At 51.9% G+C, this 21,108-nt stretch overlaps 1 protein-coding gene across 5 annotated transcripts; it reads left to right on the top strand.

Moving 5' to 3' along the window:
• Positions 1-1,196: 1,196 nt before the first annotated feature.
• Positions 1,197-21,002, top strand: TCOF1 (treacle ribosome biogenesis factor 1). 5 transcript variants are annotated; one of them, XM_036391519.1, is made up of 18 exons: positions 1,197-1,307; positions 1,840-1,895; positions 4,433-4,575; positions 5,308-5,414; positions 5,691-6,039; positions 6,868-6,953; positions 7,412-7,624; positions 8,211-8,480; positions 12,351-12,525; positions 12,672-12,814; positions 14,641-14,808; positions 15,214-15,445; positions 15,669-15,760; positions 16,447-16,675; positions 17,691-18,290; positions 19,374-19,471; positions 19,972-20,008; positions 20,467-21,002. In XM_036391519.1, exons 1-17 carry the CDS (start codon positions 1,197-1,199, stop codon positions 20,002-20,004), a joined length of 3,105 nt encoding a protein of 1,034 aa, XP_036247412.1. In that variant the 3' UTR covers positions 20,005-20,008; positions 20,467-21,002. The 5 variants fall into 5 exon arrangements, with proteins under 5 accessions (XP_036247412.1, XP_054372414.1, XP_036247411.1 ...); XM_054516439.1 differs by having other exon boundaries at positions 19,975-20,008; XM_036391518.1 differs by having other exon boundaries at positions 19,972-21,002.
• Positions 21,003-21,108: the final 106 nt, after the last annotated feature.

The raw sequence follows: 21,108 nt of genomic DNA on the forward strand, positions 1-21,108 counted from the left end.
CCCACAAACACCAGTGTGGTTCTTCCAAGCAGCTCAAAGTCCACTCAGCACTGTTAGGAAAATTAATCCACAAACACCAGGGGTTTCTGTCCAAAAAGGAGACAGAGGAGTCCTTTCGGCTTTATTCAAATAAAGGGAAAGGCCATGGGGCATCCCCTGGGATCTCTCCAATTTTTGGAGGATGCAGCCTCCCTTTTTATCCTAATTTCCCAGCCACATTTCCCTGCTCTCTTTCCCCATTGGCTGAGATACTTGAGAGGTACAGACTCCCTGATACACCTGATACTAAAGATTTCCCAAAGATTTCCCTCTAATGTATAACCCTCCCTCTTAATTTTTAATTCTTAAGGAATTTAGGGGTTTTTCTTCCCCATTGTTTCTTTCATCTCTCAAGGTCTAATTTCGTTTATCAGCAAACCTGAAGTTTATTTGTAAAAGCAAATCTCTTTTTCCATTCACCAACCAGTGGAATCCTTCCCATTGTTTCTTTCATCTTCCAGCGCTAGTTTTACCTACCAGCAGACCCACAGCTTGTTTGTAAAGACAAATCCGCTATTCCTCTCAGCACTAAATCAGCTCTGCGAATTCGCCTTCAGAGCATTTTGGATGAATCTTAGGGAAACTGCTCTGAAATATATATATTTACATAGGGAAAACTGCTCTGAAATATATAGAATTACATAAGGTGTTGCTGAGGCAGCCCCGCTGGTGGGAGGCTCGTCCTTCCCCCGCCGCTCTCTGCTCGCCCCCATCTCCCGCCCAGGGCTGCGAGGGGTCCGGCTCTGGCCATGGAGTGAGACCCCGCTTTCCCCTGCTCTCCATCTCCCTCAGGGCAGTGGAGGGGCCGCCGTGGGCTGGCCGCCCTTTCCCTGCTCAGCATGCCCCGCCAGAGCGATGCGGGCACACCGTGAGGGGACCCCGCTCTTCTTTGGCGCCGTCCCCAGACCAGGGGTGTGAGGGAACCTCATGGGGTGAACCCCCTCCGCCCTTCCGTTCTCCCCATCTCCCACCGGGGCGCCATGGGAGACCCCATGGGGTGATCTCCTCCTTCTTTCCCCCGGGCCGACCCCCCGTGAGGTGACAGCCCGCTCCCCACCGGTGCCCCCCCCCCGGCCACTCCCGGCACTACGTTTCCCACGGGGCCGCGCGGCGGAAGCGGAAGTGGCGTCTCTCCGGCGCGGCACGCGGGCCGCGCCATGGCCGCCGACGGCGGCGGCGGGCGGGAGCTGCTCGCCCTCATCCACCAGCACCTGCTCCGTGGCGGCTTCGCGCGGGCCGCCCGGGAGCTGCAGGCGCAGAGCGGGCAGGTAACGGGCGGCCGGGCCCGGGCCGCGGGAGAGGCAGCGGGGACGCGGTCTCGGAGCGCGGGCCTCGGCGGGGCCGCACGGCCCGGTCCCGGTTCGCGCCCCCACCGACCACCGGCAGCGCCACGTGGGTGCCGGGCGCGCCGCGGGCCCTCGGTTCCATGGCGGTCCGCAGGTCCGTGCTGGACCCACGTGGTGTCCCGGCACCCAGCGGGCGCTCCCGGTGCCCGCGGGCCGGGCCGGCCCCGAACCGGCTGGGGAGAACGCTGGCAGCCCGCCCGGTAGAGGCTCCGGTAGCGGGGGACTGCTGCTCCCCGAACACGTGCGGCTCCAGGAGAGGTCTCCGGGGAAACACGCGGCCCTGGGTGCCGCGGGGCGGGGAGTGGGAGGGATTCACCGGGAGGTGTGTGCCGGGAGCGCGGTCCCGTTTTCGGGGGAGGTTTGCATGGGCCCCGCGGTCACTGTTCTGTCTGGTGGGCACATCCCGAAACTGGGATTGGGCCGTGCTTGACTGGTGTTCGCTCTGCTTTCACAGAAATTGCTCCCTTCCCTCTCGACCTCTCTCGAGGACATCTTTACCCACTGGGAAAAGTAAGTCACAGGAGGGAATGAGTATCAAATAGATGGCAGACTGTGCTGACATCTAGGCTGCATAGCATGAGTGATTTCTATTTGTTGGAATTCCACGTTGTCAGAGGATTTCTGGTGATAACTGTCCTCGGTAGAATTCTCTCCTAACCTTTGGTTTCACAGCAATTCGTTTCACATATTTAGGATTATGCTTGGAGATAAGTTGTTATTTTATTTTTGAGCAGCTGATGCTGTTTGTGCTGGTTGATGCTGCAGTGTTGTGGAGCTCAGAGTCATGCTTTACTGTAAGAAATCTGTTCCAGTTCTGTTTCACTTTCTTTTTAAAGCCACGTGCTTTGCAGGATTATTGACCCGAGAACAGAGGAGTTGAGCAGGTGCTGAAATGCCAGAGCTCTTACATGGACTTAAACCTTGGCATAGATCACAGATGCTGTGACTCAGAGGAAATCTCTTGGTTTCAGCCTGTCCTTTCAAGTCCTTACACGTTCCAAACGCCTTCCTGCATCCTTACCCCCCTTTGAAGGTCTGCAGGAGGGAGCCTTCCCATCTGTGATGTTTGCACCCACCCTGTGCCTTGGTTGGATGTTGCTGCTGTGGCAGCTTCAGTGCTGGGTTATCTGGGAATCTGTGGGGTTACAAGCTCTGGACTGAGGATCTTCTTAGCATGGCTGTGTCAGCAGCCTGGGGAAGAGTTTTTTTCAAAGGTGTTTTCTGCTCAGTGCCTCGTGCCTTGCTCTGGTCCTCCATAACTGAGCAGGAGAAAGGCTGGATGTAGATGAGGATGTAGCAGCATAGAAATGGGTTTGCAGTTCTGCCCTCTCACAGTTTGTTGCTCTCCTGGGTGCTGATGGTGACCTTCCCTCGTGCTGGTTATCCTGCTTGCTGCAGCAAACCCTCCCAGACACTCTTGCTTTTAAACTTAAGGGGCAACAGGGCATTTGCATCAGGTTTGATTCGTCTTCAGCATCACCCTTCTGTCCTAATCCTGCCCCACAAAGACATCTGTCTGTTATTCCTGGTCTGCCTGGTTGGGAGTGAAAATGAGGGATGTGTTGGCCAGTATCTATCCTGGAGTGCTCCTGTGTGTGAGCTGTCTTTATCGCATCCTGTTGCTTCATGGGCTTTTAGCCCAAAAATGTCCTTCCTTACCCTGTGGCTCTTGCCCTTCTCACCAAGGCCACCCCGGGTGCTGTTCTCCAGAAACTCTTCCAGGCTGAGCCTGAAGCTGAGATTTCCAGTTCCACAAGTGACCTCCCTCCAGAGCTGCATTTACACTTGGAGGATGCAGAGAGGGGGTGGAAGGGTGCCTGGGAGCTGGGGAAAGCTGGACCAGCCCAGCCCTAGGAGCAGCCTGAGCCCTGCAGGCCTCAGATATTCCAGAATGCCACAGGGATAGTGCTAGCAGACACCATTTCTTCCCCTCACAGGGTATCCCTGAGTTCCTGGTCACTCACAACAAATTCTCACATCACTCTGTGCTGTGCTGTCAGCTGCCACTGGATCAGAATGGTGTTGCAGGATGAGAGCTGCCTTGTTGCTTTATTAAAAGATTATTGGAGTAGTTACAGGACTTTCTAAGGGCAAACGTGCCTTTGGCTTAGCCTGCTTGCACAAAACTTGCTGTTACAGCTGTGCTGCCAGAACACTCTGACACCAAGCACAGCCTTTACTCATCAGATTGTTAAACTAATCCTGTTTTTAAAACAGATGAACAAATAAAATGGGCTAAACTGGCCCAGAAGTGAGGATATTTGCTTCTGATAACTGTGTGTCCCAGGGCTTAGAAGCATTGCCTGTGTGACTCACACCAGCATGTTCCCAGTATTACCCTTGTAATAAAGCAAATGTGTTATCTTTAATTCTCAAATGAAAACATGGGTAACTTTAGCCACATCATCTCTCCTGGTACAGTTAGGATTTAGAGCCTGGAGAAATCTTTCTCCAGCTTAATGTTTGAACCCAATTGAGCAGCTTAAGTGTTTAATACTTATGTGTCCTTTTCCTCCTCTTTTACTAACACATCTTCTGTAGGTCCAGCCACTTCCTTTCTTAAACTTCTCTGCAACCTGACTTTCCTTTTGACTTGGGAGCCCAAGTTCAAATGGCTTTTGTACCCTTTAGATTGGCTTCTCCTGGCCCTGTGGAATGCCAGGACCTGGTATTTTGGGGTTATCTGCCCTAACCCTGAGGCTACACTTACTCTGAGGCTGTAGCCCTTGGAGAAAGAATTTGTTCTGTAGGATGCCTTCTATCGAGCACCAGCCTGACTCTGTATGTTTTTATTTCTCTGCTAAAGTAAGAAGGAGTCTGCCTAGGGCACAGAAAAATCATCTAGGTTCTGTATTTACCTGAATGTTGCAGGAATATGTTGCTCTTGAAAGTTTACTGTATTTCCCACCCCCCTTAGGAATTCCTCTGTAGAGAAATTACACTGCCTATTCTTAGGCTGGAGCCTGATCTGAGAGTAAATGAATAATTATATTCTAATTTGTTCAAGATATTTTTTCCCCATTTTGACACCTATTGTCTTCCCTCAGAACTCCACCAAATTCCAAGAGAAGAAATGTGAGTGATGAGGAGGCAGCAATCCCAGAAAAGATCAGAGTTCCTGATCCCGTGAGCAGCTCTGAGAGCTCAGAGAAAGAAGAGGATGAGAAAGAGAAGGCAAAAGCTGCAAATGGTAGGAGCCTTTCATCCCCCTGGAGCTGACAGGGTAGGACTGGAGACTTGTGTAGGAACAGCCCAGCTTGCTTGGCTGGAGAAAATGCTTGTAAAGTGATGGCTATTTATTTGTGCTCATAGAAAAATAGGACAACTAATTTAGCATCCCCTTCTCATGTGGAGTTTCTGAGGAGCACAGATGTCTGCTGAGGCTAGGAAAAAAACCTGTTATGATTCATTGGGGAGGGATGGGTGTTGTGCTGGGTGATGAAGCTTTGGGAACCTCTTTCTGCCCACTATGGAGCACCTCCTAGTTGGTCCCAGGTGTGTGTTGGGCCAGCAAAGGCAGGTCTGTTTCATGGGTCAGGAAAGGTCTTGATTGTTAGTCCGAAAGGCCAGTGCCTCTGTCTGAAGTGGGGATAGATCTTGGGTGCAGCTGATGTGGGAGGTGTTGGCTTGCAGAGTCTAACAAAAACTTGTGTCTGATACATTTTGGCAGATCAGTCTGATCTGCTGTATACCAGCCTTTAGAAAAGTGCAGATCTTGACAGATTCCCTGTCTTGGTGGCTGGGAGAGGGATGGGGTGGAGGAGCAAAGTCTTGCCTGTCTTTGGGACAGCAGTGGTGGTGGTCTTGGGTCAGGTGTGCAGATGGGACCCTGCCCTGCTGCTGGGGCCCTCCTGCAAACCAGAGACCGTGTTGGTGTGAGAAACACACTGACACAGCTGCTCTGTGGCTCTCTCCTTTGCAGCAGCCAGCCTTCCTCTGGCCACGAACTCAGTAGTCAATATAGAAAGCAGTGAGGAAGATGACTCCTCATCGGAAGAGGAGGATCTGGCTGGGAAAGGTGCAGTGACGGTAAGGCAACGCTCAAGGCTGTCAAGGCTGGTGGTACTCTGAGGCCAGGCCTGTCCCATGCTCCTCAGCATGTGTAGAATTGTGTCCTGGGGTGGAAATCACGTTTAAATGACCCTCCTCTGCTGCCATAAGCCTTTTCTTAGATATCTGTCCCCCAAACACTGCCCTGAAGAACTCTATGGCTTACCTTGCTGCCACATTACTGTTGCAGGTACATTGTCTCCAGTTTAGCTCTCCATCTGTGTTTAGCCTTCTAAGTTCCTTTATTTCCCATAGGTGACAGCAGCTGTGGTGGGTGGCAAAGCTGCCAACTGCCTGCATTCTCCTCCCAAGGCTGCTGCCCCAGCAGGCAGAGCAGAGGCGCTCTCTGCTGCTGACAGAACTGTGCTCTCCAGCAAGCAGCAGCCCAATGCCCCAGCTGCAGCTCCATCCCCAGCCAAGGCCCAGAAACTGCCTGGTCCTGGGAAGCCTGGACATGCCACAGCAGCTGTGGCCAAAATAGGACAAAGCAAAGCACCAGTACCAACCAAAGCACCAGAAAGTTCCAGCAGCAGCAGCGGCTCCTCATCCGAGAGCGAGGAGGAAGAGGAGACACCGACTGCAAAGGCCCCAGCCCCCAAAGCGGGTAAGGAGCCTGCAGGGTGGTGTAGATGTGTGTGAGCTCCAGCTCTGCTGCAGATTGGATCAGAGACGTGCCTTCAGCTTGTTCCTTTCAGCTCCTTTGCTGGAAAGCTGAGAGTGATGCTTGTTCCTTGGGGAGGCTGCTAGAACATTGCAAAGCAGCCAGCTCTGGAGCTCCGTGGGATGAGCGCAGCGTGCTTGCTCCCATTTCAAGCAGCAGATCCTGTGCTAAGATGTCTGGCAGCACCCAGCACGTACCCAGGGGTTGGGGCTAACAGTGTAGCATGTCCGGAGGAGGTGCAGTACTAATGCTGCTGATACTTTCAGCTTTATGGAAAGGCCCTCCAGTGTTTTCTCTTTATTCCCAATTGCAAAGTGATTCGTTTTGGGGGTTGAAATCTTCAGGGAAATCTTTAAATGCTTTGAAGTGTGTCTGTGTGTGTTGGAGGAGGAGGGTGAGAAATAGATCATTAAAGTTCTGGAAATGATCCTCCTCTTGGCTCTTATCCAGAGGAGGCCCAGCCAGGCTGGGTGCCCCTGCAGGGAGCTGTGTGTGGCTGGGCAGCACCCCATAGGGTCAGAGGGTGGCCAGGCAGCATTTCCCATCTCTGCCTGCACTCAAGGAGAGGTGTTTGTGGGTCAGCGTTTGTCTGGAGAAGCTGTTCCCAGCAGCCTATTGATGTTTTCAGCAAGGCTAGGTCCCCTTCCCTGCAAATCCCCTTAGCCCTCTCTGTGGCTTGTTTTGCTTCCCTGACTTCAAAAGCCACATTAGCATCACACTCTGGGGGCCCAGAGCAGGCAGCAGCTGTGACATCTCCTCGTTGTGTTTCAGAGCCGGCAGCTGGGGCTGAGAGCAGCAGTGAGGAATCAAGTGAGGACACATCCTCTGAGGAGGAGCTGGTAATTCCAGCCATCCAGGTAACCTCTCCAGCACGGATTCTTTGTCCCTAGGAAATCACTTCCCTTCTTTTGAAGAAGAGAGGAAATGCTGCAGTGCTGTATTCTGACAGCATCCCTTACCTTGGGTGTTTGAGATCCCCAAGACCAGAGCATATACCGTGTGGCTGAGAGCCCCACTAAACCCTGCCAACATCAACCATTCTATTCCAGTTTTTTCTAGTGCCTGAGGCTGAGGGAGATCCTTGGATCTGTAGGAGGTGATTAGTATGCAATTTAATGGATATAGTCAGGCAGTCCATGGAGAAAGTGACTTGCTTCAGATAAGCCACGGCTCATGGGTCTGGAAAAGCCTGTCCTGGTCAAAATTAGCCATGTAGCTGGCTTTAAAACAGATTCCATGCAGTTAGAGCTTTCAACTATTTTCTTCCAAGGTGTTACCTGATTCTCCTGTTCCCTTTTGTTCCTCCTGTTCCCAGGCCAAGCCAGCTGTGAAAACAGTGCGGTCTAATGCAGCACCTGTGAAAAGTGCACCTGCTGCTTCAGTGTCCCTGAAGAAGAATGCAGTGAAACAAACAGCCCTGGCAGCAAGCCAGGCCAAACCAACATCAACAGCAGCTCCCAGGGCTGCACAGCCCAGTGACACAGCAGAGAGCAGCAGCTCCTCAGACAGTGAAGATGAACGTCCATTGGTAACCCAAGTGCCTGTCTCTGAGATCCTCCCTCTCCTTGCATGCCTCTCGGGGCTAGGAGCTGCAGTGAAAAGAAAATTTTGTAAATACATGTAGTGTGTAGCAAAGTCATGTTGGGGGTGGGAGGAAGGAGGCATGAGTTGTTAAAAGGCACCTCCGTGTCTTTGCTCTGAGCTTTAATCAACCCGTTGTGCCTTTCTTAGAAAAACCCATCAGTACCTTTAAAATAAAGAAAAACCCAGTGATTCTTTTCCCACCTGAAGAGGCAAATTAGCATGGTGCAATTTGCTTCTCAGGTATAAATTGCAATAAATAGTGTCTAATTTGTCAAACTAGTGCAGCTCAGCTTCCCTACTGTGGAGATTGCAAAGTGCTGCCTTGTACCTCACTGGGGGGGACTGGTAGTAGCAGTAGACTGATGAAGAAAGCCAGATGAAAGAATTCCTTGTGTTCTGCCAGTCACTAATCTTCCTTCAGGGTTTGCCTTTCTGGGGGGGCTCTGAAATTTCTTCCCTTGATTATCTGAGCAAATGAATTATACTGCTGTGGGATTTGCCTTATTTCACTCTGTTCATGTCTTGTCCAGACAAAGCCACCTCCAAAATCCTCCCAGGCCATCCTATCCCCAGTGAAACCTACAGCAGCAGCATCACTGTCTGTCAAAGCAACTCCAGCAAAAACACTTCCAGTGTCCCAAGGGAAGGCAGCACCAAAACCAACAGTGCCCAAACAGGTTAAAACCTCACTGGGAAAGACTGCTGCTCCCACGAAGCCTGCTGAAAGTAAAAAGCCAGTGGAGAGCTCTGCCTCATCAGCCACTGAAGAGGAGGACCTCCCTGTGCCCATCAGCCAGAAGGTAGGTGCTGCATTCAGCCCAGTGCCAAGGCATGGAGTATACAAGACAAGGGTTTATCCCTTAAATGCTGTCACTGATCTTGAAACACCAGGAGTACCTTGTTTCTCACTCCCCCAGAGAAGATCTTTCTAGTTGGTGGCAAGTACAGCCTCACTCTTCTCACACAGGTGTACCAGATGAGGTGGGAGGCAAATGGTTTGATGCCAGCTATTCACTCGTGCCCCTCTGGAGTGCCCTTGTGTGCAGGGTTACAAGTATCTTGGTCTTGGCTCTCCTGTGGGGTTTGTTCAGAGTTCTCAAACCAAAGGAGAAGGACTGGGAGCTCACAATGGACTCAGGTGGCTAAATTCAAAGGGATGCAAATCCCTTCCTGAGAGCATCCCTAGGCACATTGTACTGAGACCTTCTGCCTCAAGTCTGAGCTGCAGGGGCCTTCAGAAAGTGCCCTGAAAGCAGTCTTCAGGAGATGCAGCCTTACTGTCTGCAAGGGAGGAAGGGAAGCTGGGGGTAGAGCTTCACGTGTCCTTGCAGGGAGGCTCTTTGTCAACACGTCCTTTGACTATTGACAGGCAGGAGCCAGCAAGGCTCTGCATTTTTGTCTTCATAGCCTTGGTCTGCTAAGGTGGGTGGAGGGGGATGTTTCTCTCACAGTTGGCTCTGTGCTGCTCTCTTCCTGCATGATTGATTATATGTGAAGATTCAGCTCTAGGTGACAGGAGCAGCTATTTAATAGCTGTGCTATGAGGTCCCACTGTAAAACCATAGAGAATTGTCCATTTTAGCAGGATTTATGTGCTGGGGTAGGTTTGTGTCCTCCGGTGTTGGTTCTGTGAAGCTTTCAACAGCAAGTTTTACCTGCTGATTTAACCACTTCAGCATCTTCCCTCTTGCAAACTGACATGTACCCCTCCACAGCCAGAGTGAGCAAGGAAGAGCTTGTCATGGAGGGAGCTCTATTTTTGCTATACAGGCTGTTCCTTCCCTTGTTAGTAGCCTACAGGCAGGGACCACGAGTGAAGCCTGAAGATAAACCATTGGGCTTAGCTGTGTCCACGGTCCTGTCCTCCCAGTCAAACTCTTCTTAGCTCATTCCTCACCATCTGCTACTTGGGCATATGCTAACCACTGACTTACTGTATCCTGCAACTTCCTCTGGCTTCTGTGCAAGATCCAAACAGATACAGAGCGTTGGAAGCTGCTTCATCTTTCCCTGTGGGGGTGGATTAGCACAATTAAAATGAACATCATGCCTAAATTGAACTGCTTAATTGGTATGTTTACCCCTGAAGACTCAGGAATATTTAGTCAAAGAAGTTGACAAGGTGTTTGCATATTTTGGGGGGACAGGGTAGTGATGGGGGACAGTCTGATCTTAAAGATGCTGTGAGCTGCTTTTCTTTTGGAACTGCTAATTTTGCTCTGCTTCTTTACTGAGTGTTTTGAGCCAAAGGTGGCACTTGAGCCCTCTATAGACAGGCTTTGGCTTCTGTTTACAAGGAGTGGGTGTGAGGTACACGTGCATCCATGTGTTGGGAACCCGTGTCTTCCTTGAGCATCCCAGGAAAACCCGCGTGGGTTGTGCTGACAGAAGTTGTGCCAGCAACTTTTAATCTTGGACTGCAGGCTGCGTGGGGAGAGGCCAAGTCTCCCAAGAGACAGAGGGTCTCTTTTCCTCCTTGAACGCTGTTCCCCCTCCTGTGCAGGTGGCAGTTGCCCCTTGGCTGGGCTGTGGCACAGCTGAGGTGCTGCTCCCAGTGCTGGTACAGGCAGTGCTCACACAGGCAGTGCTGGAGTGTGATTTTACAACGTGCTGGGCACACGTGGCTCAGTGTTGTTCCTCCTCTTGTCATGCAGCGCTGCAGGATGCAAATGGACCCAGCGAGTGGCAGATGGGTTGTGCGGGAGCTGAGTCATCACACTCACTGAGCCACAGGCAGCTCCTGCTTTGGGGGCTGGAGAGGGAGCAGGAAAAATGATTTCCTCTTGAGTTATTTTCCTCCTCTCTGAGTTACTTCAGTACCTGTGACTCTCAAGCTGTCAGGAGCTCTCTGCCTGGTTTACCTGCTCCCTGGATGTAACTTGGCTGTGCTGTTGGCCAGATCCCACCTGAGACTGTCATCCATTTGATGTGGATGGATGGACCTTGGCTGCCTCCCAGGAAGTTCTGAGGCTGTGTAAACCTTATGGTGGTTTCTGTTATGTTCTTTCTCTGTGTGATGATGCCCCTGCGTGGCAGCTCTTTCCCACTCCATTGCTAAGTTAGAAAATGGAGCAGCCCTATGCTGTGCATCCACATAGAGGGAGAGGCCAGACCATTGCTATGAAGCACTTAAAACTGTGGGCTCTAATCTTGGGAAGCTCTTCCCTTGCACAGCAGTGTTTAGAACAGCAGAGAGGAGTTAGCACGTTCAGAGCAGTGTGTGTGAATTCTCTTGACTGCTTCAAGTACTTGTGTCTCTTCAGCATTGCAAAGCTGGCCTCTCTCCTGGAGATTGTGACTCACTGGTATCAAAACAAAACAGAGAAGTGAGGTTTGCGGTCCCCCCTTCTCAAGCACTTGTGGAGGTTTCTGTTTCTCTAAAGCAGATTCAAAATGTGCTTGGCTCGTTCAGAGAGCTGTTCTGTAATGGGATAAACATGCAGATGCTGTTGTCTGTTTAGTGTTTGGCTTGGGGATGATAAACAGTGCCCCAATGGCAGCCCATGGCAGGGCTGTGCCAGGAAGCTCAGTAGGATTGGTCCTCCCAAAAGGCTACGCTGGTGCTCTCTGCTGTGGGCTGTGGGGGTATCACTGCATTAGCAGCATAGCAGGGATGGTGCAGCTGGGCAGGAATCTCTCATGGAGCACCAAAGCAGGCTGGCATCACATGCAGGGTGCACAGGGCCTCCCTGCCCTGGCAAACACTGTGTACTCCTTGGCAGAGCAGCCCAGAGATGAGCCATGAGTGGAGTGAATGAGTGGGTGCAGAGCACTGCCAGCCTGGGGAATTTCTGCAGGAGGGGACATTCCCAGATCATTCCACAAGCACTTCTTCTGCTCTGCCACCACTGACCTTCAGTGTGCAGGAGGGGGATCTGCAGCCCTTGGAGAGGAGTCAGGAAGAGAGAGAGTCTCACCTGGCAGTTGTGTATGTGGGGCACAGGTGACTGTGGCTTCCTGGTGCTGACACAACAGGAAAAGTGGCTTGTGGTCTTTCCTGGAACATCTGAGTGTTGACAGGTGCTGCAGAAAGACACAGCCCAAGTGAGTGTCAGAGGTGTTTTGTTGTCTGGAGATTTCTAAATTCTTAGACCTGTTGACAAATCAGCTTCCAAGTTGAGTTGCACTCTGTCTCTGCCTGCCCTGTGTTCCCAACCCTTGTGTCAGCCCTGTGTCTACACTGAGCTCTCCAGCAGCTCTGGGCTGTAGCTGCTCCAGTGCTGTCTCTGAATCTTGCAAGTGTGATGGCCCAAGGCTTCCCAACACCTACTGATTCCCTGAACTGTGGCTAGGTTGTGCTGAAATGGCTTCCTTGGAGTGGGAGTCTTGGGGTTGCAGTGCTTCTCCTGTCCTCAGCCAGTGTCTCTGTCTCAAGAAAGAATTGCTTTTAGAAGCTTACATGTACTATTAGCCTGTGTGCTCATGTAAAATGTGCTTGGGCTTTCTGTCGGAAGGAAATTGCTAAATTCAGAGGGATCTATCTACAGCAGCTCAGCCCAGGCAGTGGCCGAAGCCCTTTCACTCATAACACACCAAGGATGGTGAGAATGTTAGTAACAGCTCTGTTAGGGTAAAACAAAACCCAACCTGAGCTGAAACTGCATTTAAACTCCTAAACAACACCTGTACTAATACTGCATTTCTGGGCCTGTGTTTTCTTTTTTGTTAAGAGGTTATCAGACCAGCCCAGGCCTATTCCCAACCTGAGCCAGGCTGCTAAAGCTGGGCAGCCTGAAAAAGCAGTGGTCAGCACCTTGAAAAGCCAGGTTTCAGAAAGTGGGAGCAGTGACTCGTCTGACAGTGAAGAGGAGTCTCCTGCAGCCCAGGGACAGCCTTCACCAGCTGGTAAGTTGCCTGGTAGTAGCCAGGATCCCTCACCTGTATCTTTATGGGTTTCATACTCTCCCCTGCACATGGAGCAGCTCCTGCTCTTGATAGCCCCAGAGAGCAACTCATTCTCACAGTGACCATCTCTTACACTTTTCCTGCAGTGAAAAACAATGCTGTGCCCCAACCAACAAACGTGAAAAAGGCACCAACTTCAGCACCAGCCACAGCCCCTCCAGCTGTGGACAGCAGTGAGGATTCTAGTGAGGAGTCAGATTCAGAGGATGAAATAGTCCCTCCTTCCCAGGTGAGGAGCTTGGGCTGTAGTGCTGCACTCTCAGGAGGTTTCAGGAGTTGGGAGGTGGTGGTTGTGCACATGGTGAGCAGTGCAGAGCAGCCTCCCCTTGGCTGCATTAGGTTTCCTTGGCCGTGTCCTTGGGTCTGGCTGACCCCAGCTCTGGGTGCACATCTCAGCCACAGCAATCCTGCAGTGTGTGAGAGCAGTGGAGAGTGTGTGCTCTGACAGGAACGTGAGTAGACACACAAGCCCAGGCTTTCCCTGGGACTCTGTCCCCTCTGCTCTTCTCCAGGAATTTAGGCTGGAAAAGCAGCCAAATCCTTACAGGAAGAGTTTTTCCATGACCTGTGTAGTAGCTCCAAGGCAACCCATTGCCTGGTTCCTCACAGACCTCTGAAGTTCTTTGCTTTTCTTTTCCACAAGCCTTGGGAGGATGGCAGGATCTGCCCTGAGGGTAGCACAGCAGTCCTGCTGCCTTTTAGCTGGAGAGAAGGGAAGGTGACCCCATATCTGTGCTGAGAGCACCCCTGAGTGTCTTGGAGCTGATCCCAGCTGTCCCGCTGGAGTCTCTTTGTGTCCCCATGCCAGTCCTGCAAAGCTGTGGCTGAGCTCCCTGGGGTCAGAGCTGCCTTGGTGTGAAGCTGTCCTGGGGGTGTCTGCACTTGTGCTGCAGTTTGAGCCCAAGAAACCACATTAAAAAACCCACTGACTGAGGAACATGGCTGCTGTTCCACATGATGGTGGCCTGGCTGGTGTTCTGAGCCCAGGGTTTGGTGGCCAAGCACACTTCATATCCCACACATGCCTTTGCTGGGAGGGGGACATTATGAGCACTCAGGAAACCCTTCCCCATGTTGGCCTGAGGCTGTAGCTGGTGGAAAGGCTGTCTCCCTCCAGCTGATGGGCAGGCAGCCATCCTGAGCTCTCCTTGAGTACAGCATGTTTATATTACTGAGATTTTCTACAATCATGCAGTTGCTGTAACTTGAGCTTTGTGTGAGAAGGCCGAGAGCTCGCGTTGGGCTGCACGGCGAGCGGGGCCTGCTCCTCCCCAAGGCAGAGGATGTGTGGGGGAAATGTCAGCCCTCAAAGGCCCAGCTTGTCACACATCTGCAGGGGGAGAGCTGCTCACACAGCCTCGTCAGTAACACAAACCAGGAGGCTGAGTGCTCCCCTGTGGCTCCTTCTCCCTCTTCTGCTGGCATTTGTGTCATGGTCCTGTCCTCAGTGCCTGGTTTCCATGCCCCTGGCCTTTCTATTTTTAACCCCTCTTATGGTAAGTTTGATGGGAGGTTTTAAATGTGAGGCAACAAAATTGCTCTTGTTAATTTGACCCCTAATCTGTCTTTTGGCTTGTGGACCTGGAGGCAGATTTTCCCTGTGGTTGGTGTCTTTGTTCATCTTTGTTGCCAATTAACTCTTGCTGTGTGATTTTCAGAGTGTAAAAGACATCAGGGAGTCCAAGTGCCCGATCTGCAAAGGTTTACAGCTGCAGACTTGCGGGTGCTGCAGTGGGTAGGGATTCACAGCCTGCAAGCACAGCACATTTCCCCTGCCTGCCCTCAGGGTAGGTGCCTTTGGGGCACTGAGCTAATGCTTTTGGCACTTTTGGGGTGCTGGCCCTCATTTCTGCTCCTGGCTGTGCCAGAGGCCTTGCTCAGAGGCTCATGGGAGGCAGAACTGGTTTGTAAAGGAGAGAATTAAAAAACAAAAGGTCTTGGTGCTGTGCTGAAAATGATGGAAAGGCTTTGGAGTTGGTGCTGGATTGGTGTATGCCTCTGTATCTTTTCCCTCCAAGTTTGCTCTGTCCTGAATTTCTTTTTCATCTCTTTTAGAGTCTGTCCCAGCAGAATGTCAAAGTAACTGCAGTTTCGAGCATGATGGCTGCAAAGGCAAATGCCAGCCTGCCTTCAGGGAAGAAGACAAAAACCCCTGCTGTCCCTGCAGTGAGCAGAGTGTCTGAGAGCTCAAACACTGATGAGCACAACATGCTGCCAGGAAAGGTAATGATGGAGGAGACCAAGGTGGGGAGCTTTCCTGGGGAGAGGGAGATGGGTCTGCCTGGGGCTGGTGCCACATCCCCAGCTGAGGGAAGTGTTCATGAAGCCAGGAGAGAGGGGCTGCCCTATCCTGACCACAATGATCCTGCTGTGAGATGAGGCAGAGGAGCAGAGGGCAGCCCTGGTACCTTTGCTGTTCCTGGCTCCCAGCTGGCTGGCTGCTTGTTTCCTTTTGTGATAGCAGCTGTCTGCTTGGCTTGGGCTGACTGTGACACAAACTGGAGCAGTACAGCTGAAGAAGGGCCAAGGTGTTTCAAGCCCATGTACTCTGGGCTGCTGCTTGTAGTTCATGGATGTGGGCAGTTACTTATTCCTCCTTCCAGATCTATTTCATCTCCCTCTCCCTAGGTCCCTGCTGCTTCTAGCCAAAAGCAAACGGTTCCAGTGGGAAAAGCTGCTCCTGCCAGCACTGCCATCCCAGGAAGTTCCACTGCCAAGGCAAGGCAGCCAGTCCTGCAGCCAGGACAGGACACCCACCCAAGCCAGGCTGTGCCACCCACTCATGCAGAGGACACCTCAGAAAGCAGCATTTCCTCCGACACTGACGAGGAGGAGGCACCCAAGGAGCCTTCCAAACCTGGTCAGTTTTCAGAAGATGCTCTCGGTGCTGCTGGGATGGGGACAGCCTTTTGTTACCCCATGGCAGGTTGGCAGTGGTTGGAGAGGCATTCCTCCTCTCTAGCCTGGCAGAGCACTCCCCTTTTTTTGGAGGCAGAAGGGCTTTTGGTGGCAGTGCCTGTGCTGGGAAGGTGAGCTCAGCCCCAGGCAGCAGTGGTTTAACAGGAGGAACTCTGCTCTTCCAGCAGGCTCCCTACAGAAACCAGGAGGGACCCAGCCAGCCCACAGCTCCTCCTCAGAGTCCAGTGAGGAGGAGGAGGAGGATGCAGCATCACAGGTATGGTATTGAGCAGGCTGGATCCTCTCTGGTCTTGCAGCTGGCTCCCAAATAGGACTGAGAGCCTCAATTCTCATCCATAGCAGAGGGGGTGCTGGGTGGGTTTGCCAGCAGATTGGTGGGGGTTCCCCAGTGCAGTGGTGTGAGCAAGACCTTTTGGCAGAGAGAGTGAGAAGCTTTTGAACCTGGAATGCTTCCCCAGGCAGCCAGGCCTTGGGTCCAGGGTTCATGGTGCCTTCCTTGGGAGAAGAGACAGCAGGATATGGTGCCTTGCAAGGGTTAAACCAGAACTGGTGCACAGTGCCAATAGCAGCAGGGATTTTTTTTCCCCCACTTTAGTTTGTAACTTAAGCCATGTCCAAGCCATGAAATTGCCTTTGTCAGTAACGTGCAGGGCGTGCAGCACATCTGCAGTGCATTAAGTGTGCGTGGGTGATGGCCAGGAGCCTCCCCCAGCCTGCCTGCCTTTCTGGGTGAGAACAAAGGAGAACCTCTGGCTCAGCTGGTGTCTGTCAGTGCTGGCCCCTCTCCTGGTAGCCCTGGGCTCTCAGAGCTGGCTCCACAGGTGGCCATAGGTGGGCCCTTCACTTGAAGCATGAGGATAATAGCAGCAGAGACAGAGCTGCATGTCTGGTGTGTGGGAGGCTGCCCTGCTGTGACTCCTCAGTGTGTCTGTGCTGTTTCAGTCCCTCCTCACAGGCTACCCAGTCCTCTCCAAGACCCCAGTAACACCCCATGCACCAAAGACGGTTCTCCCCCAGCCTGGGGGTGAGGTGGGGCCAGGGAAGGCAGCTGTGAGTGCTGCAAACTCCCTCACCAAGGGCTCCCTGAAAGCAGCCATGGCCAACAGCTCAAGCAGTGACAGCAGTGATTCTGACACAGATGACAACCAGGTGGCTGCAAACCACAAAGCAGGTGGGTCTCCTTTGGCAAGGTTGGGAATTTGCTTGGCCCTGGAGCAAAGCTGTGCTGGCACAGGGGGGTGGCACCAGGGAGGGTGGCACTGGGAGGGTGGGCCCTGTTCCCAGTGTGTCTCTGCTGTGGAACCCCTGCATGGAGCTCTGCTGCCGTCTGCTGGCTTCCCTGGCCACAGCACAGCCTTCACCCTCAGCAGCCTGCTTGTGCTGGCTGCCTCCAAGGCTCAGTGCCTTTGCCTCTTCCGAGATATGCTTTAACCACATTAATGAACAGGAGCAGGTAGGGCTCTCCCTGGAGCCAGTGCACGCTGCATTGCTGGCTTCTGTGGAGGGCTCAGACACTGCCTGAAGAACATCTGCTGCACAGTGCTGGTATTCAAACCTCCTCTTGGGCTGTGTGGGCTCTCCTGCACGTCTGGAGAGCAGAGGAGGGGAAGCAAGTGAGAAGACTTGTGGAGAAACAGAATGTCCCACCCTTTCCTTGGTTTGTTGGCAAATTGTAAAACTTGGAGCTGAAAGCTGCTTCTGCTCTGGTGTGACCCTGGCACCTTCAGATGAACTCTGGCCCACTCCAGAAGTTCAGATGGGTCTGTTGGTCCCTTGGGCACATCATGAAATTGTGCAAAGGGCTGTTGAGGAAGTCAGAACTATTTATATAGGGGCTCAAGAGGTCCCAGGGGCCCTGGGCTTGGCCACTGGTGGTGATTGCAGGAGGGAAGGTGGAGACCCCCACCACCTTGGGAAGTCCCCAGCTCACTGGGGATGGTGTCCTGGGGAAGGACTGCTCCATCTATGCTCACCCATCTGGTCAAACAGCCAAAGCTCTTGTGGCTGTTGTCACCCACTTCAGGCTGAGGCATCTTTCTCTGACTCCGCTACAGATGCCAACAAGGTTAGCTTTTTTTTGGGAGAAGAACCGGATGCTCCTCTTCAAATGCATATTTCTATCCTCCTGTGACTAGTCTGTGTCATGAATGCTCCCTGAGTTTCCCTGTTTTTGTCTGTTTCTGCAGAAAACAACCCCCCTTCGGGGCAGGAAGCTACAGAAGCCTCCAACAAAGAGAAGGTGGCAGGAAAAGCAGAGCCAGGTCATGCCAGCCTCAAAGCTTCCTCACTGAAGAAAACCCTGGCCATGAAAGAGAACAATGTTGGGACAACAGGGGTGCAAGTGACCCCAGCATCATCACATGCCCTGCCCTCCGTCCCACAGGCACAGCAGCCAAGCTCAGGGAGTGAAACTGAGGTCACCACTGCTGCTGAAGTCCCTGCAGTGCAGACAGCAGAGGGCTCGCAAGTGAAGAAGAAGAAGAAAAAGGAGAAAAAGGAGAAAAAAGAAAAGGAGAAAAAGGAGAAAAAAGAAAAGGAGAAAAAGAAACCATCCTCCACAGCAGACAAGGCTGTGAAAACATCCAAGAGCAAAGACAAAGAGAACAAGAAGCAGAAAACGTCTCAGAAGCGGAAGCTGACGGGAGAGGATGGAGCTGTGGGGCAGCCCAAGGAGAAGAAACGGAAAGGGCAGGCTGATGAAGAAGTACCCAAAAAGAAAAAGAAGAAAGCAGATGGTGACCTGGAGAAGGTGGCAGGCAGCAAGGAAAAGAAAAAATCAGCTAAAAGTAAGCATCTACACTTGGGGCCTAGTTTGCAATAGGTTCTTGCAGCTGATGTACTTTCAGCCTCTGGTACAGGGCCTTGCAAATAGCACCCACTGTCCCACTGGCTTCCTGCTTGGCTGCTTTCCTCGTGGAATCAGTCATGTGGCTTGAAAAAGGTCTCTCAAGATCATCAAGTCCAACCGTTAACCCAGGCCCATCCCCAAACCATGTCCCCACATACCATTTCCACACATCTTTTAAATGCCTCCAAGGTTAGTGACCACACTGCTGCCCTGGACAGCCTGTTCCAGTGTTTTAACAACCCTTTTAGTGAAGAATTTTTTCCTAATATTCAACTTAAACTTGCCCTGGTGCAACTTGAGGCTATTTCCTCTTATCCTGTCACTTCTGCCCCTTCTACAGCTTGTTCTGTAGTGGCTTTCTCTCTGCCCTAATCCAAAGGCCATTTTTTTCTTTACAGTGCAGCCTGTATTTGCAAATCAGAGCTGGTTTTGTGCTGGATCTGGTAGAAAGAAAAGAAAAAAAAAGAAAGAAAAAGAAATAGGGAGAGGGGATGTGAATTGGCTGAGCCACGTCTGATGGTATTTCTGTTCTGCTGAAACACAGCCCTTATTTTTGGAGGAGACAGACTTGTCTATTGGCCCCTGTGTGAGCTGTTTAACAGGGGTGAGTGGAGCCTGTTGAGCAGTTGTGCTGAGCTGAACCTTGTGTCCATCCTGTGTCAGCAGCTCCCCTGGCTCTCATTTCTGCCATGTGCCCATCTACTCCAGCCCTGAAGCAGTTCCTTGGAGCAGGTGGGCAGCAGGAGGGGGAAAGAAGGAAATTCTGTGTAATTCCACCCATGTGTGTGCACAGATGGTGGGATCAAGCTGCTCTGGCTCAGGGGTATTAGGGAAACATCCCTGGGTGCAGCTGCCTGTGGGTAGGGCTCTGCCTTCACCCAATTCCTGCTCTGGAAATCTTGCTCAGGTCTGGATGTGATTGAAATCTTAACTGGAAATGCTCCTACCAGTCTGTGCTCCTTCTCAGAGGCTGACAATGCCAGAGTCCCTCTCTTAGTTGGCTTTTCTTTCCCACTCCTAGAAAAGAAGGCTGGAAAGGAAAAGAAGAGCAAAAAAGCATCTTTGGAAGGGGTGCCTGTGGCAGATGGCTCTGCTGAGGTTCACAAGAAGAAGAAGAAGGTATGTGTCACACCCTGGGCTGTGGTGCTCACCCCAGCAGGAGAAGGAACAGAGCCATGTCCTGGCCTTGCTGGCAGTGCAGGGAAGCCTACAGTTCACTGTGGCCAGTCTGGAGGCACCCTGACCTTTGGCTGGGGTTAGAGTGACTCAAAGGGCTTGTTCCTGTATTGCTGCCCTTGGAGATTCCTCTCCCTGGAATGCTCAAACCCAGGGACCCTTTTGGTGGCAAAGGACTTATTAGTCCTGTCTGAGGAGCAAGTGCTGCTCTCCAGCTGTCTGCTCATCTCATTCTCAGCAGAAGCTGGAGTTCCTGAGGCCTTGGTAGACTTGTGCATCCCATCCCAAGGGCTTGAGGGGTGACAGAGGGAGACTACAGGATGTTCCTTGTGGTGGCTGCCACCTCTACAGGGACATGTCCGTGAAGCCTCTCTGGCTTTGCTGGGTCCTTCATGTCTGTGGTGCAAATGATGCTGATGTATCTTCTCCCCTTTCCATTTTAGAAGAAGAAAGGAGCTGATCCTGAAGGATTGTGAGAAGGTACATGGCCTGTGGGGACGGCCATTGGCACCCTGAGCGGCGTAACCTTGGCCACATTCAGAACTCCTGGGCCAGATTTGGGAAGACAAAAAGAGCCCTCTGAGAGCTCCCTGAGCCAGCCTGGCCTTGGATCAGAGGGCCAGGGAGTGGAGCAGTGTGAGGAATGTCGTGCAGCCATGTGCTGGCTGCTCTGGATGTGTCTGACCTCAACTCTGTAGCTGCTGAGATGTCCAGCCTGGGTGTTGCTGACCTCTGTCACCAGCAGAGATGAGTGGCCTCTGGCAGTGTCTGTCTGTCCCTGCTGACCCCCTGTTCCAGGGAGCTTGGAAAAGTGATGAGATTAGATGGTGATGTTGTAGCCACCTGCAAGTGGACCAGATGCCTTTGCCCACGCTCTGCTCAGCTGTAAGGCTGCTCTCCTCCTCCCCATCCCTAACTTTTAACTCCTCTCCCCAAAGGTACCGCATTCCTGTGATTAAAGATTTATGGGTGAAGATCAAACAGAAGAGAGGAAAAGGAAGCTCACCTGGAGAATTCCAACTTTTTTTTAAAATAGTAATTTATAATTTCTTTTAACTGTGACTTTTAGAACAGTTGTGTAACTTTCTGCCTCCTCCTGCCCTGCTGAGGCTCAGAGAAGTGTTTATAGTCCCTCCAAATGGAATGGAAGTGGAGGAGGCAGTTTAACCAGAGCAGAGCATAAACTGCTTTTCCCCTTGTTGACACCCAGCCATCCCTTCTCTTACCACAGAGCTATATTTTTGAGGAAAACTTTTACCTTTTTTTCCCCTCCTCCTGTGACTTGTGGTGTCAGTCCTTTTGCTACTACAAAGAAAGCTCTTGGGTTTCCTTTTTATTCTAACACTGACAGTGGTGATTATCATGTCCCTGGAGTTGCACTGAACAGTTGTGTCCAGCAGCTGTTCTCAGCCAAGGCAGAGTTGGTTTTTGTGTTGTTTTTTTATGAAATACAAAATAAAAAACAACAAACAGAGTTTTCTTCAGCTGCTTTCAGGGGAGGCCAAGGCTGGCTGGCTCTGGAGGGTGTTATGGGTGGGAGAGCAGAGCCCAGGGTCTGCCTGTCTGGGGCAGGAGGACCC

The sequence above is a fragment of the Molothrus ater genome, chromosome 15 (genome assembly GCF_012460135.2).
Source record: "Molothrus ater isolate BHLD 08-10-18 breed brown headed cowbird chromosome 15, BPBGC_Mater_1.1, whole genome shotgun sequence".
NCBI classification, from domain to species: Eukaryota; Metazoa; Chordata; class Aves; order Passeriformes; family Icteridae; genus Molothrus; species Molothrus ater.

What these genes read in the sequence shown, in the direction of transcription:
- TCOF1 (XM_036391518.1), top strand. Translation starts at nt 1,197, where the DNA reads ATGGCCGCCGACGGCGGCGGCGGGCGGGAGCTGCTCGCCCTCATCCAC. An exon ending in ATCTTTACCCACTGGGAAAA is followed by an intron (nt 1,896 to 4,432) that starts GTAAGTCACAGG and finishes GTCTTCCCTCAG; the next exon opens with AACTCCACCAAATTCCAAGA. An exon ending in TTCACAAGAAGAAGAAGAAG is followed by an intron (nt 19,472 to 19,971) that starts GTATGTGTCACA and finishes TTTCCATTTTAG; the next exon opens with AAGAAGAAAGGAGCTGATCC.